Here is a 17,379-nt window from a genome sequence, read left to right as displayed (position 1 = left end):
TTTGTGGTCCTTTTAGCATTCTGACTTTGGTTCTGAGGATTCACATCTGGGATTTGGAGTGAAATGTCTCAACAACTCCTTCAGCTTGACGGAGAACTTGAAGATTAAATAATATAAATAAAAATAACTTTGTTGACGCTCTGACAAAATACCTCTAAAACTAATAACATTCCCATCAACCGGATGAACTTTTTGTTTAGTCCCAAACAGCAGATCTTAGCACGCTAAAGGTGCTTTAGTTTGTAGCCATTAGATATGTTAAACACAAATATATGTGCACTGTTATTGTAACCATATTAACATGCAAATGTTGGTATGAAGTTTAGAGCCTCGGTACTTTAATATGAATCTCGATTAGGGGCAAAAAATGTTATCGCCCGAACAGGGACTTGAACCCTGGACCCTCAGATTAAAAGTCTGATGCTCTACCGACTGAGCTATCCGGGCGCTCAGAAGAGTGAACTATTAACATTGGTGATATCTTTGTACATTGACACTTTGTAAAGGTGATTTTATTTATAATGTTGAAGAGGTGCCACGACTTGTAAACTACTTAAACTAATTTGTACAAGAACCGATATCACTTATTACAGTAGTGCGCCTGCGCTAACAGCAACAACCGACACATTTACGCCCCTCTTCATACCCTAATGCTACCAATGTTTCATATATGTTTTGCTTCACGAAATTTTGCTATCAAATATTTAACAGAGCAATGTTGCCCCATATTTAAGACACCTTCAGTGTATTCCAACTAAAACGAATAAGTCGGTTGCCTGCTCTGAACGTAAGCGAAGAAGGAAGTACGCGGAAGTTAAGCCCCTTGTTTCCTCTGGGTTAGCTACCGCAGGACGTTAGCTACAGCCATGTTAAGCTAGTTCAGAGCCCAGTGGTGACCTTCCTGGTAAGTTAGTAAAGACTAAGAAAATGTGACGCTCCTCTATCTACGTTTCGGACATAGGAGGCTGGCTAATTGTGCTGAAAATGTCAGTGTTTAGCTTCACTGCTACGCGCACATGCCGTGTTGTGTCACTGAAAATCATCCGGGCTCCATTTAACCTGTTAAGAAACGATGGACACTCGGTACCAAACGTGGTAAACTTCAACAGAAGAAACAGCAGCTGTCTGCAGAGCCGCAGCACTAATGTATCACGTCTGTTCAGCTCTCAACTTCACAACCCAAAGGTAAATTGAAGGTCACTGAGTTGGTTTATTCAGCAGCCAGTGCAGCACATTAGCTTGTCTGTGTTGTTACCTGGTTGTCTCTGCTACAGGTACCCGAGGTTCCAACATGGGAACCAGTGCCAGAGGACCAACTGCCCCCGGTAATATCCTCATGACTGGGTGAATGTGATGGTGGAAAGATGTATTCAGCGGTTTATCTGTAGCTAATATGATGCCTCAGCAGTCTGAGTTATACAGATCAAGTGGATATCTGCCAGTTACCGACCTCATTTTGTTATTGAGCTGTGGCAAAGGATTAGTAACACAAAGGGAAAATGTCTCACTAAAAAGCCTGTAATTTTTTAAAGTTCCACATTTTTAAGGACACTAAGACAAAAAGCATACACAGTGCTGTCAACAAAACTAAAAAAAATTTAATGAAACCGCAAAACACCAAGGGCCAAAGGTCAAACATGGTGGGAGCATGAGTAATGACATCAATTTAGTGATTTTATTCATTGGTTTAACTGTTGCCTCACAGCAAGAAGGTTCCGGGTTCAAGCCCTGGTTTGAGCCTGGGGCTTTTCTGTGTGGAGTTTGCATGTTCTCCCTGTGCCTGCGTGGGTTCTCTTTGGGTACTCCGGCTTCCTCCCACTGTCCAAAGACATGCGCGTTAGGTTAATTGATAACTCTAAATTGGCTGTAGGTGTGAATGTGAGTGTGAGTGGTCGTTTGTCTGTATATGTTGGCCCTGCAATGGACTGGCGATCCGTACAGGGTGTACCCTGCCTCTCGACTCCACCTAGGCTCTGGCCCCCCCGCGACCCTTAACGGATAAGCGGTATAGATAATGGATGGATTCAGTGGTTTAATAGTAGTTCAATAGTTATCTACAGTTAAAGGCCTTTTCACAGTGGAATGAAACTGTCACACATACATTTATTACCAATGCCTCTTTGATTTTACAGCCTTCAGAAATCCCTGCAGACCTGGTGGACAAACTGGAGCGACTGGCCTTGGTTGATTTCCGAACCAAACAGGGACTGGACTGTTTGGAGAAAGCCATACGATTTGCAGATCAGCTTCACGTTGTTGACACGTCCAGCGTTGAACCAATGGATTCAGTTCTAGAGGACAGGTACGGTACAGACGGTCATGGAGGGCCCATGTGCAAAAAGCTTATTTGCACGTGCACCTTCTCATCACAGTTAAAACAAAATGGCAAAAGAAATGAGCAACAACCACAGCTCAGTTTGAAACTTTTGTGTCATGTATTGTATGAACTTGGTTATGTTTTATCCATGCACATTCAGGGCTCTATACCTGAGGGACGATGCAGTGAAAGAAGGAGACTGTGCTGAAAAACTGCTTCAGCTCTCTAAAAACACAGTGGAAGAATATTTTGTGGCACCACCAGGTGAGAAAAAAGCCTGAATATAACAATATCGCTGATTTAGTGATTTATTGTTCACACCTGTTTCTGTAACTGTGAGGATTCTTAACTAAGATTTTTTTTTTACCACAGGAAATATTCCTTTACCAAAGAGGGAGGAGAGGGCTGCCATACTGAAACACTCAGAGCTCTGATATTTATGAATTTGTCCTCTGAATTTCTTACCAGTGCTTTTATTTACAGACTGGATGTGTCTTAGAAGAAAGTATGTGTCAGATCTGTTGGCTGAGGACAAGACTTGGTCACTTCACTGCTGATCTGTCAGGAAGCTTTGTCAGACAGTACAGGAAAAATAAAAAAGCTGCAGGTCATTTATGTTCATTTTTCAGTTTCACTTAACACCTGTGGTTAAATGTTTTTGTTTAGTTTCACTACCAGTTCATAAAAATGGGGAGTGAACAGTGTGCCAGGGCAGAGGCTGTGGTCAGGCTATTCAGTGCAATTGTTTTGATTTGTGATTTCCATTATTATTTTCATGTGTCTTGTTTTTTTAACTAATAAAAAAAGAAATCCTTAATCTGTTCTGTGTGTGTGTGTCTGTATTGTTACCATAACGTTTTTTGAAGGATACACAGTCGCAGTTCATCTGATGAAATAGTTACCTCTGTGCGTGTAATGTTGGGGGAGCGTTTCTTTGACGGCCCAGTGTTCAAACCGTTCATTCTTTCCTTACTCGAACTACACAGCCCTTGTTTGACCTTTTCATTTTCTGTTTCCCTGTTTGTTTGTATCATTAGCTAATAAATTCATAAACCTGCCGCGGGGTTTGCCATTATCAAAACATTACAAGCCTGCATTACAGCAGAGTCATGTTCGAGAGGAAACCGAAAGTTATGAAGGCAGCGGAGGGAAAACGAATCTTACGTGAGTGGGAGGGAGTCGATCAGCTGAGACAGCAGCTGTATATAAACTGCACTGAGCTCAGACCTAAAACACAGCTGCTGCAGAGCATCGTCTGTTTGCCTTTCGCCGTTTGAAGACTTAAAATTTCCGGAGAAGTTTGTTGTTGTTTAGTGTCAAAAAGGTAAGAAACTCTCTTAAACAACAGTGTGGTGCGATACACTGTATTCTGCGAGTTTTTCTACAGTAGACTAAATCTAAAAATGTTTTGAATTGTCTTTCAGACCACTTTCAACATGGATATAATCATCACTATGCTGAGTGAGACCCGGACAGTGAGGGTTCACGCACAGGCGACAGTTGGAGATCTGAAAAAAATCATCCACGAGAAGCTGGGAGTCCCCCCTCAGAGACAGAAGCTGGTTTTTGTCAACGGTCAGAGGACGGATCTCAGCAACGATTCACAGCCCATCACCTACTACGGCGTTCAGTCTGGATCCAGGGTGTCCCTGCTGGTGACCGAGCCGACCCAGCCGGCGACCATCCAGGTGTTCCTGAGGAACGAAAAGGGGCAGTTAAACACCTACGACATCAAACCTGACGAGACAGTCAGTAACTTCAAGAGCAAGGTCCAGTGCAGAGAGGGGGTGCAGGTGAGCCAGCAGAGGCTCGTTTTCCAAGGCCGGGAGATGAGTGGAGGTTACCTGTCTGACTACAACGTCCAGGCGCTGAGCACCATCGACTTGTGTCTCCGTCTGAGAGGAGGCTGAGGACCCTGTCACACGGTCACTGTTAGAAACTAATGGAGACGCTTATCTAATTTAAATACTGATCAAATCATCCCTCGAATAAAATGTTTGAATCTTTAAGCTTCACTGTATAGCCCATGTGGAGAGTTTGACGATATATTTACTGATCAAAGTGTACATTTTCTCTGTGCTCAGTGAAAATCTGACTTTAAGAGGCGGACCCATGATGTCTTGAAAGAGAGTCCTGCTCCAGTGTTGAGCGAGTATGAGTTTGAAGTTGAAGTCTACACTGAGGTTGGACTTTACAGTGAAGTATGAGTCACCTGGTTTCCGGAAGTTAAACCTGTCAGATGAAAAATACTTTACACAAAAGTAAAACATATTAGAGTATTTATGTATGTCTTGTGGAGGGGACCTTTTAATGTCCTATTTATTTTTTAGCTTTATTTTGAGAAGAAAAAAAACAAGCAATGCATTCCTCACTGTGTAGCACTGCCATATGTCAAAAACTAATGATGCTAATTTTGTTTTGACCCTACAGATATATCATATACACAGCACAACAGATTTTGATAAATACATGTTTCAATCATGGTATGGCAGATTTTGTTTTGGTTTGATATGTAATTTTTTATTCTGGAAATACAGGTATAATTGTTGAGTATTGAATAGACAAATACAACACTGTGTTAACAGTTCACTGTAAAAACTGAAATAAAGTCACAAATGTGAATTTACATGTTTCCTCTCATTTCCTGTTCTTGTTTTGAGCTCAGCAGTGGCGCTGACACCCTGTACAAACCACAACATCTCAGGTCTCTGGCATTAACAAGTAGACACTTTAGTCATCATTAAGTCAAACAAACATGACTGTACTGTTACTTTTGAATTTGTGTGAGCGCAACAGGAAAGTCATGACAAAATTACCTTTAGATGTTTAGTAAACATCATGATTTTAAATCGAGGCTCCTACTAAACAACTGAGAAACACTAACAAACTGAATTATTTCACAGTGGTTTATTAGAGCATGGTAAGTAAAATATTTAGCACAACTCAGCATGAAATATCACATGTACATAGTCAAACATGTTTTATAAGACACTCAAAGAAGCTTGACTACACAATATTTTCAGTCTGCCTCCCTTTTCTTGCATAGCCTGTGAAAAAACTAATACATACTCCTTGTCAGAGGACCCCCATAGAAGACAGTGGTTGAATAAATATCAAATACAAATTATATTTTAAATTATGTGGCTAATTGAGAGCCTCACTACCTCAGATGTTATGGTTCACTTAATTCAGTCTGAACAACAACATGCCATTAGCTATCAAGGTTTGCGTTTATCTTTGGTTGGGGCATTTCCTTGTCGGACAGCCAAAATAAAAAGTTGTGTGTGTCCTGTTACTCTCACACACATGCATATGAATGATAGAGTCACAGCAGCTTTAACACATTTGTGTCTCTGTCTCTTGCTCAGGCTGCTCCTAGCGGGATTTTCAGAATAAAATGATGCCTAATAATAACAAACAAAACCTGGACAAGCTGTGGTTAATTCACCTTATAAATGTAATAATATGTTCATGTCTTAATGACCTATATGCAGTAGGCTAATAAATCTGTCCCTGATCCAGGGATGGCATTAAATAGTAAATATTTCTCCCACTAGTTTTGGAGAAGATATATCTTCTATGGCCTTGGATTTTAATAATACAGATGTCCTGCACAGAGGAAGAGTAAAAATCATCAGGTGTCCAGTCTGACTATGTGTTCGTGTTTTCACTGGTCAGGCTGCATAATAAATGGATGATTCATCAGCAGGTCCTGTATAACATTATCTCAGGAGTTTCATGAAGCTGCAGGTGTAGAGTCCCAGGGGTGTTGGTTTGTTGTGTCTTTAATGAGTTGTGTTTCTGTACGTCATAGTGTGCTTAGTCAATCATTTAGTTATCAGCAGTGATTGTAATGTGAAATGGACTGTCAAAATTTGTTTGGCAAGAAATTCTGTGAATCATGATGCAACAGGTACGGCATCTCCTCACGACATTTAAAATCAGTTAATGCCTGAATCCTGCCCAGAGCATTGTGCTGAAATAAAACAGAAATAGCACTTTTAATCAGTAATGTATACCTTAATTGGAAGAGCTGAAAAAAATCATGGACTTCCTGGGGTGGGGGTATGTTAGGGTTTGTAAACAGTGATGCTGCTAGATGAAAGAACAGGAAGAGAGAAACAAAACTCTCTAGGAGCAGAGCAGAGTTTCACTGTAAATAAATAAAGCTCAGCACATTCAGGCCTTTACAGCCGAGGGTTAGCTGAGGTCAACACTTGGTCACTTCTCTGCTGATCTGCAGCCTAAAACAGCTGTCAAAACACTTTGTCAGATATAAAGAACAGGAAAAATAAAAAGCTGCTTGTCATTTATATTCACTTTTCAGTTTCATTTAGCACCTGTGGTCAAAGCTTTTGTTTCAGTATCAGTTCATAAAAATGGTGAATGAGCAGTGTGCTGATGCAAGAGAATGTAGTGCAGTGGCAGTACATTGTTTTGAATGGTGATTAACATCATTGCTTTTCACTGACTTTAATAAAATTTTATTCTCTCTCTTTCTGTTTTGTTTCCGTAGCAAAACGAATAGTTAAAAATAGGCTCTGACGTGCCTGTGCTGTCAGTCACATGCATCTGATGAAATGATTGTCTTTTCTTATTGACAGCCCTGATTATGATCTTACATAACTATGTAAACGTCCCGTCCTGTAATGTTTCTTGCAATTCCCACTAACAACTCTCTGTGCTCTGACTCGTCTGTTTGTTTAAAACTGTGCTACTAGGTGGTAAATTCCTACATACGCCTCGGGCAGTGTTATGCTGATCACAACATTACAAGCCTTCATGACAGCACAGTTATGTCAGAATAGAAACCGAAAGTTATCAAGGCAGAGAAGGGAAAACGAATCTGTAAGTGGGGTGGGAGGGAGTTGATCAGCTGAGACAGCCTGGATATAAACAGCCGAGTCAACCTTCAAGCGCAGCATTGCCTGAGCTGAAGACTTGAAGAGGAGTTTGCTGTTTAGTATCAGAAGGTAGGAAACTCTCAAAACACACACACACACACAGAGGGACACCGAGATAATTCATTGCAAATGTTTTTTTTTCTACAGTAGACTTATTCTAAAAATGTTTTGAATTGTCTTTCAGACCACTTTCAACATGGATATAATCATCACTATGCTGAGTGAGACCCGGACAGTGAGGGTTCACGCACAGGCCACAGTTGGAGATCTGAAAAAAATCATCCACGAGAAGCTGGGAGTCCCCCCTCAGAGACAGAAGCTGGTTTTTGTCAACGGTCAGAGGACGGATCTCAGCAACGATTCACAGCCCATCACCTACTACGGCGTTCAGTCTGGATCCAGGGTGTCCCTGCTGGTGACCGAGCCGCAAGTCGTCCAGGTGTTCCTCAAAAACGACAAAGGGAATATTAATACCTATGATATCAAACCCGATGAGGCAGTCAGTAACTTCAAGCGCAGGGTCCAGAGCAGAGAGGGGGTGCCGACGGACCAGTTCTATCTGACTTATGAAGGCAAGCAGCTGATGGATGGTAGTAAACTGTCTGACTACAACATCGGGGAGATGAGCACCATCAACATGTGTCTGCGTCTGAGAGGAGGCTGGGGACACTCTGACATGGCTGAGATATCATAGTAATAAGCACTAAATCAAGTTAATACCTATTGTTTTATTTAAGTTACGTGAACACAAAGCACTCTGATCGTTAGTTTATTTTTATATTTATTTTATTATTTCGAAAAATGAACAGCCTACTTTACTTAGGCTTTATGTGGTGTGATTCAGTTATGTGTTAAAAACATGTTTTGGTTCACTGTGTTACTTTGTATTCTGGCAATACAAGTGTGACTCTTAACATTTTTAACTGACAGCATGACATAACTATGTTAGCTGGGCACTGTAAAAACTGAAATAAAGCCACTAATGTCAATTAACTGTCTCCTGTACCTTTCTTAAGCTCAGTGGTGGAGCTCTACCCTGTACCACAACCACAGGAAGCAACCAAAAGAAGGCTTACTTAAGAATTGCATATTCAAAACAGACATTATTTCAATATTTAAAAAGAATTACTATAACATCTTAGAAGATTTTGGCAGTGCTCTATAAAAGAATACATTTATTATAAACATTTATTATGTTCTGGTATTATAAACACAGTCATGTTTGAAACATATCATAGCAGCATGATATAATGGCTTAAACTCATCGTAGAGGTTTGTTAATCAGAAGAGCTACTGTGTGTGAAAATTATTTTCCAAATTAGGAACAGGTTTTCAGTTGTGCATTAAACACTCTGGCATTCACAGGTGTGCAACAAAGCTGCTGTGAAGAAGGTAATTCCTCCAGATTTGTTGGAACATCATTTCCTCACTGACGCAAGGTAGGCATACCAAAACAAGGCGATCACGTTGGCAAACAGCACCCTGAACTGTAAGCAAAAACAAACAGGAGCGTTTGAAGTGTGGTTGGCATGGGACTCATCATTTGTTCAACAACAGGATGTTGGTGAAATGCATACCTGAACAGGCACAAAGTTGACATTGACGAATTGGAAGGGAGTCCAAACTTTCCAATTCATCTTCAAAGCAGTCCAGTAACTTCTCTTCATCTTCTTTTCAAAGTCTTCCCACCCTTTGGCCTGAAAACAGATTGAAACCACCTTATATTTAGATGAAGCCAGTGGACTAAATATTATGGCCGTATCCAGGTTGAAGCATTACATGAATGGTAATAAATCATATTTAAAGGGGCATATTTAAAGTCAGAATCAATTTACTGGTCACAGGAGTGGAGTTTACATTGCGTTTGAAAGACGTGGGCATTCAGGCAAGGAGAGTATAATCTAAAAGGGAGAAATGCTATCACAATGCATTATGGGAAGTGTAGGATCGAGCATGTCCAAACACCCACACTTTTCCTATTGCCACTTCAAAGTGGCATTCAGAGCTCAGTGCAACCCACAATTCCCCTCTGTCTGCTGTGCCACATCCATCCAGCTGGTGGCAGTGATGCGCCTACAGGCTCATTTTAGGATCAACAATAATCAATAAATATAAATAAGCTTAAATTCATGACGTGTTTGATTCAGTGTGAATATTATCAATTTCCAAACACTACAAAGTCAGTACATAACTTCCACACATAATTTTATCTGTTCTTCTTAATGGGACTGGTAAGAAAAATATTGCATATCTGACACTATCAATAACAATATCAAATATGACATACTTTCATCAAAGATTGTGAGAAATATGGTCCACACTTAAAAATGTAATCCAACATAAGTCATTCAGAATAATATCATGGTGCATCTCTTTTATGCACAGGAGACCCTCATGCTTCTGGATGACTTGATTACTTTATCAACTGTATTCCTTCTCTCAGCTTCTCAATGTGTGTTTTCTACTGTCATCTGACTGGAAATGTACCAATATATTAATATGTATAATAACGCTCAATCCTACTTATCTGTTCCCACAAATCACCTGGTCTTAACTGCTCTATATATGTATTTGTATTAGTGATTGGATTTCTTTATAGTGTATCCCAGTGAGCTCTGATAAACCAACACATACTTGAGGTTTTAACGGGCTACTACCAGATATACGTCACACAAAGAGGCAAATACTGCGAGAGTGGGTGCTGGGACAGTACTTGCTGGAGTCCCCCTTTAAAGAGATGATAATGAGGCACGGCTTCTGAGATGACCCACCTCCAAGATATTCATGACAAAGTAGAAAAGGAGCAGGAAGCCAGGGGCAAAAATAAGTCGATCCAGTAGCAGCCGTTTGACTATACAGTACGGGTCTGTGGTGGGCATCCACACCTCCATCAGCTGGTAGAAGTAATGGCTCACTGGTCCTGTAATAAACAACCTGCAACAAGTGACAAGGTAGAATATGACTACCAAGGAAATGAAAAATACATAGATGTAGAGAGGGGAGGGTGATTTTAAGACACAAATATTATAACGGGGAACAGTATACTCTCTCTGCAAACACTCTGCTATCACTAACTGTAATTATGTTACACCATGGCAGACCTATATAGTGTAACTGGAACACAAAACCATTATAATGATTTATTTGTAACTTTAGAAGCATGTCAGAGCTCAGTTTTCTGTCTCTATAAAGTCTCACCCATAAACGGCATAGCGTGCAGCTCCAGCTGTGTCAATCTCATTGACTGGAACTCCATTTTTGGCCTTTTTTCTTGCTTCCAAAATCTGAGACAGAAGATTTCCTAAAGCTGAGAGGATGCCACTGAAAATATTAAACACACACACACACACACACTTCTATCAATATGTAACAGGTGCAGTAATAACAAAGCACTCTGATGATAGAGTGTCATAGTGTCATAATAAATTGTTAGGGGAGGTTCTCCGGGCAGCTGCTGATTGGCTAAAGCCAGAGTCCAGTCTGTGTCCAGCACAGAGAAAGCGGCCAAAATGATCCACACTGACAAAATAAGAAGTGTTAACAGTAACTATGTATACTACTCAAGTGTAATAGTTTGACAGTTCTTTGTCAGTTCTCTGTGAATTTTTCATTTTTGACTGTTAAACTGAGGAAACGCGGTAGAAAACTGCAGCAGCAGAGAAGTGAACAAACACAGCTACTGACCTCGTCACAGACTTAGTGAGAATGGGATATTTCTTCAGGAGTATCAGATACTGCTGTAGTAAACGGAAATGTACGGACGCTTCCCGGACTGGCACACTCTGAACAGGCATTGTCACTTCAGTAACTGCTCAAACATTACCACTGCAAACAAAAGTGTCAGGGGCGAAGTTGAAAAGGAACTCCGCTGCGGTCTTCCTGTCAACGTCATTGCGTCACCGGTGGCGCCACGCCTTTACGTCAACGTCCTAAACAGCCAACACAGACACGTTTCTTAATGAACGTTAATCACCTGTAAAAACAACTTGACTATTATGGTAATAATAGAAAGACATTTTCTTATAACAGCTAAATATTGTATAATGGTCCAATTGCTTGGTAAACACAAAAGTGTAACAGTAACAATAAGTAATAACCTATTTTTTATTATTTATTTAATTGATAAGAAAGAAACACATAAAGTTACAGCACAGTATAATAAAAGGTTGGGGCTCCAGCAGAAAGTAATTTTCATTATCAAGTAATCTGCTGATTGTCTCCTCCATTAATCAGTTAATGTTTTGTCTAAACATGTCAATTCCATCATAGATCCCCACAGCCCAAAGAAATACATCCAAATTGTTCATTTTGTTCCACCATTAATCCAAAACCCGAAGATATTCGGTTTATACAGTCTATGTGACAACCTGTAGCATCAAATCTTCATATTTGAGAAGCTGGACTAATTGTTGCAACCCAGTGAAACACACTGTGTGCTGGCACAGAAACTGTTAAATGCAACAAGCATAATGTAATTTTTAGGTTTATAGCCTTCGCTGTAACATGAATATTCTATTATAATGGAGAATAAAAGATTTTGCCTGAATGTGAACTGATGATGTTAACTCTATCTACTTGTTTACAGAAAACCTGTGCTGTACTTATGCACAGATATTGAGGTCATTTTTACTTGAGTGTTTCATTTTCCTGCTACTGCTCTCTATACTTCAGGGGAAAGTATTGTTCGTTTGTCTCCACTGCATTTATTTGACACCTGAAGTTACAAGTTATTTTACAAAGCATACATAGCTTGTTGAATAATTTTAGTCTTTAATCAAGTCCTTAAATGTTCACTCTCTCAACAATAACAAACATTAAATACTTCCACCACTGCCTAAAAGTGTCTTTATAGTTGGCTTACCTTTGATATTACTGAGGTGATGGTTTAACTGACTTCTAAAAAACTCCAGACCTTTCTCATGGCGGACATTTTGTTTTGTTACAGGAAGAAAAGCACAGGTGGAACCAATAACATTAATTAATAACACTTTGCTTCATTTAGGTGTGTAACTAGGCTGACATGCATGACAGCAGGGCTCTAGCACCCACACAGAGTGAGGATGTTGTCATTAATCACATATCCATTTTAAAAAAGCCCTGTTGAATATAGTGGGGTCATAAGGTCTGTGAAGTGGTCATCTCTGGGATGGGATCTCATTCAGAAGCCAAAAACTCTGTAAATTCACAAAACTGACGCTGAAATTCTGCAGTAGGAACCACTTTAATGGAACCAACATTTCAGTAGAAAAGTAAAAAAGTTGGAAAAAAGCTAACTTTAATGTGCAAACTAAAAAGGCCACTAGTGTACACAAACATATTTACAATGTTGAAACTGAAAGTGCAGATGATACAAATATGCACTATAGAAGTAAGGCTTTTAAGAAATACAGTGTATACAACAAACATGAACTGTGAAACACTGCACATACTATTGCTGAAAAAGAAAACTAAGAAAGCTTATGGGCGGATTTTGGTCCGTAGTTAATGTTGTGCATATTAAAGCTGACATGCATAACAACTTAAAGTGCCTTCCAGTCTATGGGAGACTTTCCAGATTTCTTCAGCAGCTCATTGGCCTTTGAGAAATGCCTGCATCCAAAGAACCCACGATGAGCAGACAAGGGAGAGGGATGCACAGCCTGCAGCACATGGTGCCGTTTCTATAAACAGAGAGTGTGAAAACTTAATACGCGTGAACATAATAAAAAGCTTCTGTTTGAAAGTGTTTGCATTAAAACGACAGCGTAGACCCACCCTGTTAATAGCAGCTCCTTTCTTCTGAGCATACGACCCCCACAGCATGAAGACGAGGCCCTCCAGGTTGTCGCTGAGCCACTGCACCACAGCGTCGGTGAACGTCTCCCAGCCTTTGTCTTTGTGGGAGTTGGCCTGGTGCGCTCGGACGGTCAACACAGCGTTGAGCAACAACACACCTGATGAGCAAGGTGTAGAAGATGGTGGGTTTGTTGATGGTTGACACCTCTCTTGCGTGTGTAACTGTGTGTAAACATTCAACAGACTGCTTTTTAGAAAGTACCTTGTTTGGCCCATCCGGTCAGATCTCCGTGTTTGGGGTGCTGGAAGCCTTCGATGTCTGAAATCAGTTCTTTGTACATGTTCTCCAAACTGGACATGAGAAGAAACAAAGACGTTATAGAAGACTCATTCATTAGCTCTGTTTGATTTTGAGCTTTTAAGAAAAGAGTTGAAAAACTAATGAGAGAGACTGAAAAGGCTTCAAACCTGGGTGGAGGAGGCACTGGTCTTTTGACACTAAAGCACAGTCCATGGGCTTGGTTAGGACCGTGATATGGATCCTGGCCAAGGATCACCACTTTGACCTGGAGATAGAGACAGTTTTCACATTTTTAAAATGCTGCTGCAAAGCTTTACTGTATTTCATCCATTTGACCTACAGCCCCAAGCAGCCACTGGTTTCTGTTCATTTCTCTGCAGTAATAAAATCAATCTGCACACATTTAAAACTTGCTCGAGTAGTGTAATCCACCACAGAGAACAAAAAGTCTGCCCTAATTTTTCTCAATATTGTTATGAGATAATTCAGTTTAAGAGCAGATTGATTTATTTGAAAGGTTTACACTGCTTTACTTAATATCAATGAGGTAACTTTAGGCCAAATTAATGCAGACTACAATTAAACTGACTCTGGCAATTTTGAGGTTTCTGTTGCTACATTTTAACACTATATATAAATTAATAGAAGTCTCTGGATGCCTGCAATTAATATTCAGTGGTTATGATGTGATTTGTCTCCTGACTGATCTGTTTTAAGTGCTTGCCTTTGTGTTTGTCGTTAGTGCAACTTTTTGTCAAGAGATCTTTTGCTTTTGTTGAGCTAGGCCTGAAAACTGCAGCCTTGGAGGTTTACTTCATAACTCCCATAAAAACCATTTATACAGCTGAGCAGCATAAAGTGCCTTATGCTTCAGTGTCACGAGCTCTGTCGCTTACATCTTTGATGTCACACATCTGCGTCCAGGTGAAGACATGTTCAGCAGGTGGGTACACAGTGTGGCGTTTCCTCTCTTCAGCAACAAAGCTCATCAGCTGTGACAGAGACATGAAGCTATTAAAACTGTTCAAAACAACAGAGAGACACCGCGTGCAGCGTGATAACTAATCCTCTCACTTGTTTAAAATAAGGCTTTCCAAACTCTGCTGACAGCCCCCTTCTCCAGCTCTCCCCGAAACCTGGAGGCGTCTGAGCGGAAGTGAGTTTGTCCAGCGCTGCCCTCTTGTTGCGGGCGATCCTCTCCAGCTGCTCCGGGGACAGAGGGCTAAGAGGTGGGCTGGTCGGCTCCGACTCCACCGCCGAGGGCTTCAGCTTCTTCTGCACAATTTTGGTGTATTGAGCAAAGTACAGAGCAGGTAAGAAACGAGCAGCTGGAGGTGAAACTGGCTTAAGAAACCGTCCACAGTGGAGTACAAACATGCTCATGCCGTGGCAGCTCATAGCACCACGTTTCACAACAAGCAGGAGCACCGCGGTGGCTGTGAACGCAGCTTGGATTACGCTTAATATGTCGCGGGAAACGACAAGCACTTTGAAATGCTGCTGCAAGTACACTGTAAATGAAGTTTAAATACAAATAACTTTGTGTTTTAACATTACAAGCCACGCAGGTAGTTAATGATAGTTACATGAAGCAGGAGTGACACTCACCGGGTCCTTAGCATCCTCCTCGTTTTCGTTTAACTCCTTAGAAATCCTCTTTTTCGAGACGGGCGAAAAAAATGAATGAATAGTCTTCTGTCCAATCATTTTTAAAAACCTACGTTGGCTGTCAGCTGCAGTAAAGCAATTAAGTTCACAAAATAGTTAATAAAAAGGCAAAACTGCGATGGGCTCCTCGGAAAACTAAAAACTCCCCGACCAGGATTAAGACTAGTTCGCGCCAACACAGAGTGACGAAAGCAGAGTTATGATAATGAGCTGAGCGCTGTTCAAGACAAACTGCTGCCAGCTGTTCTCTAGCGTTTGTGGTTGGTACAGAACCTAGCATTCATCTGACAGGAAGGTAATGCATGTTTACAGTCATAGACGTATTTTGGTCACAATTTCGATCGGAAGTCTGTTATTGACCCTGTTTTGTAGAAACTGATGGATTAATTGAGTCATTCAACATAAACGTATTGTCAGTTATGATGATATTCAGCTAATCATTTGAGTCATTTTTCAAGTAAAAATACCCAATTTTTTGGGTTCCATCTTCTTATTTTTGAGAATTTGCAGCTTTTCTTCATCACATATGATAGTAAATTGAATATGTTTTGAACTGATATATCACCTGGACACTCATTCAACATTTTAAAAACACATTAATGATTAGATTAATCAAGTAACTTGTTTTAATATGAATTTCACAAATATAACTCAACTGAATGCAGACCCACACTCAAGATGCATTTTTCACATTTTTTCTTAAAACTAAAAATCAGTGTTAATGTGTTTCAGTCTTTTTTGCATCCTGCAGGCCTCAAAAACTAAAAGTAAACTCCAGGGAGCACCAAAGACAACAGGTTACTACAATGGAAAAGTTTGTGGTTCGGGGACCAAATAAACGCTCCTGCACCAATGATGCCCTAATAAGAAGTCCTAGGAAGAAGGTTAAACTGGAGGAAGATGAGAGGCTGAAGGAAGAGGAGGATGAAGAGGATGAAGATGAAGCTTTAGCAGAGTTCTCTAACCCTGTCCCCTGGCAAAAAATAGAAGCAGAGGGACTAGACTGTGATTATGCTCAACTCTTCTCCAAGGAGGAGGCAGACAAACTTTTTAAACAGCTGGAAGAGGAGGTGGTGTACTCAACAGGTACAAAATCAACCCCCCTTTTTCTTGTAATATGACCAGAGGTTGAAATGCTGTTGAACATTTGTGGTTGTTTCTGTTCCAGGGGAAGAAGCAAAGGTCCAGGTGTTTGGAAAGGTGTACAATATACCCAGAAAGCAGGCAACATACGGAGATGCAGGTCTAACCTACACTTATTCTGGTGTGAGACGTTCAGCCTGCCCATGGACTCCAACCTTGAAATCCATTCGGGATGCCGTCACAAAAACAACAGCACAGACATTCAACTTTGTCTTGGTGAACAGGTGGGGAATTACTGAACACAAGCTGTAAAGATCACAGTTTGCTGTGTCTCCCTGCTGAAAGTGTTCTTTGCTCTATTAGGTACAAAGACGGGCAGGATCACATGGGCGAGCATCGTGATGACGAGAAGGAGCTGGACCCCCTCTGTCCCATCGCCTCTGTCTCTCTGGGAGCAGCTCGAGACTTCATCTTCAGGCACAGAGACGCTCGGGGAAAACAGAGCCGCCGACAGATCGAGCCCGTGAGGCTGGAGCTCGCTCACGGTAGCCTGCTCCTCATGAACCCACCAACTAACACTTTTTGGTACCACAGCCTTCCTGTTCGCAAGAAGGTCCTCCTGCCCCGCATCAACCTCACCTTTAGACGCATCATACTGGACAGAAAGAAATGAGGCAGCCATGGCCAAGTGTGGATTATCAGCTGGGGGGGAACTCACTTGTCAACACACGGACAAATATCACAAATCTTTATGTGATTCTTAATGGAGCAAATGAATCTGAGTGGTAACTGTAAATGGCAGCACAGAGGTGGCACAAGTTCAAAGTACCACTTTTTCAGTAATTTTCATCAGGTGACATTCTGTATAGCAGCTGGCAATGTTCCTGAAGACATGAACACTCTCAAATGAACAATTATAAACAATTCAGTCTTTTTTAAATTACAGGTTCTCACTGAGTGCAGACCATGTAGGCTACATTTAGTCAGAACACTGTTCATGAATAAAGACTTCACTATTCATGTACTATACACTGATAGCAGATTAGGCCTGTAACATATGTTGTGGAAGGAAAGTTGAAAGTTGTGTACTGTTCCAAAGTGCAAGTGTAAGTGTGTAAAAATGTAACTTTTTTGAATTACAGTCAGTGAATTATGTGATTGGTTGAGATGTCATCTGGTAGTGATTCCACTACTGGATTTAAAATTAAAAGTGGAGGAAGCCTGTGGTCCTCTTGGCCAAGAGCAACTATTGTAAATTGATAGTGCAATTTGAAGGATTTCAAAAAGTCAATTGAACGTTAATGTTTATTATTGATCTTGGGAGGGGGGGA

General features: G+C 40.8%; 6 protein-coding genes and 1 non-coding gene across 8 annotated transcripts; 4 read left to right on the top strand and 3 right to left on the bottom strand.

The window, feature by feature from the left end:
- Positions 1-374: 374 nt before the first annotated feature.
- On the bottom strand, positions 375-447 carry trnak-uuu (transfer RNA lysine (anticodon UUU)). Its single transcript has one exon. It is a non-coding gene; the product is annotated as a tRNA-Lys (tRNA).
- Positions 448-799: 352 nt separating this feature from the next.
- Positions 800-3,134, top strand: gatc (glutamyl-tRNA amidotransferase subunit C). The gene is made up of 5 exons (XM_018668649.2): positions 800-1,185; positions 1,275-1,325; positions 2,133-2,302; positions 2,478-2,581; positions 2,690-3,134. The coding sequence occupies exons 1-5, from the start codon at positions 985-987 to the stop codon at positions 2,749-2,751; spliced, it is 588 nt and encodes a 195-aa protein (XP_018524165.1). The 5' UTR covers positions 800-984; the 3' UTR covers positions 2,752-3,134.
- A 341-nt stretch (positions 3,135-3,475) lies between these two features.
- Positions 3,476-4,943, top strand: LOC127138921 (polyubiquitin). The gene is made up of 2 exons (XM_018668654.2): positions 3,476-3,641; positions 3,742-4,943. Exon 2 carries the CDS (start codon positions 3,754-3,756, stop codon positions 4,225-4,227), a length of 474 nt encoding a protein of 157 aa, XP_018524170.1. The 5' UTR covers positions 3,476-3,641; positions 3,742-3,753; the 3' UTR covers positions 4,228-4,943.
- Positions 4,944-7,155: 2,212 nt separating this feature from the next.
- On the top strand, positions 7,156-8,210 carry isg15 (ISG15 ubiquitin like modifier). Its single transcript, XM_018668653.2, has 2 exons — positions 7,156-7,290; positions 7,406-8,210. The coding sequence occupies exon 2, from the start codon at positions 7,418-7,420 to the stop codon at positions 7,913-7,915; it is 498 nt and encodes a 165-aa protein (XP_018524169.1). The 5' UTR covers positions 7,156-7,290; positions 7,406-7,417; the 3' UTR covers positions 7,916-8,210.
- Positions 7,990-11,108, bottom strand: pxmp2 (peroxisomal membrane protein 2). The gene is made up of 5 exons (XM_018668650.2): positions 10,906-11,108; positions 10,420-10,542; positions 9,993-10,155; positions 8,799-8,918; positions 7,990-8,708 (listed from the first exon to the last, which is right to left on the bottom strand). The coding sequence occupies exons 1-5, from the start codon at positions 11,013-11,015 to the stop codon at positions 8,640-8,642; spliced, it is 585 nt and encodes a 194-aa protein (XP_018524166.1). The 5' UTR covers positions 11,016-11,108; the 3' UTR covers positions 7,990-8,639.
- Positions 11,109-12,423: 1,315 nt separating this feature from the next.
- Positions 12,424-15,163, bottom strand: unga (uracil DNA glycosylase a). 2 transcript variants are annotated; one of them, XM_018668647.2, is made up of 7 exons: positions 14,906-15,163; positions 14,372-14,572; positions 14,194-14,289; positions 13,465-13,562; positions 13,259-13,347; positions 12,976-13,154; positions 12,424-12,881 (listed from the first exon to the last, which is right to left on the bottom strand). In XM_018668647.2, the coding sequence occupies exons 1-7, from the start codon at positions 15,002-15,004 to the stop codon at positions 12,741-12,743; spliced, it is 903 nt and encodes a 300-aa protein (XP_018524163.1). In that variant the 5' UTR covers positions 15,005-15,163; the 3' UTR covers positions 12,424-12,740. The 2 variants fall into 2 exon arrangements, with proteins under 2 accessions (XP_018524163.1, XP_018524161.1); XM_018668645.2 differs by lacking the exon at positions 14,906-15,163 and having other exon boundaries at positions 14,372-14,729.
- Positions 14,473-17,290, top strand: alkbh2 (alkB homolog 2, alpha-ketoglutarate dependent dioxygenase). The gene is made up of 4 exons (XM_018668648.2): positions 14,473-14,610; positions 15,717-16,051; positions 16,134-16,332; positions 16,412-17,290. The coding sequence occupies exons 2-4, from the start codon at positions 15,772-15,774 to the stop codon at positions 16,719-16,721; spliced, it is 789 nt and encodes a 262-aa protein (XP_018524164.1). The 5' UTR covers positions 14,473-14,610; positions 15,717-15,771; the 3' UTR covers positions 16,722-17,290.
- Positions 17,291-17,379: the final 89 nt, after the last annotated feature.

Source organism: Lates calcarifer, linkage group LG13 (genome assembly GCF_001640805.2).
Source record: "Lates calcarifer isolate ASB-BC8 linkage group LG13, TLL_Latcal_v3, whole genome shotgun sequence".
Lineage (NCBI taxonomy): Eukaryota > Metazoa > Chordata > Actinopteri > Centropomidae > Lates > Lates calcarifer.
Note: the sequence above shows the minus strand (reverse complement) of the source record. Positions and strands in the feature narration are given on the sequence as shown.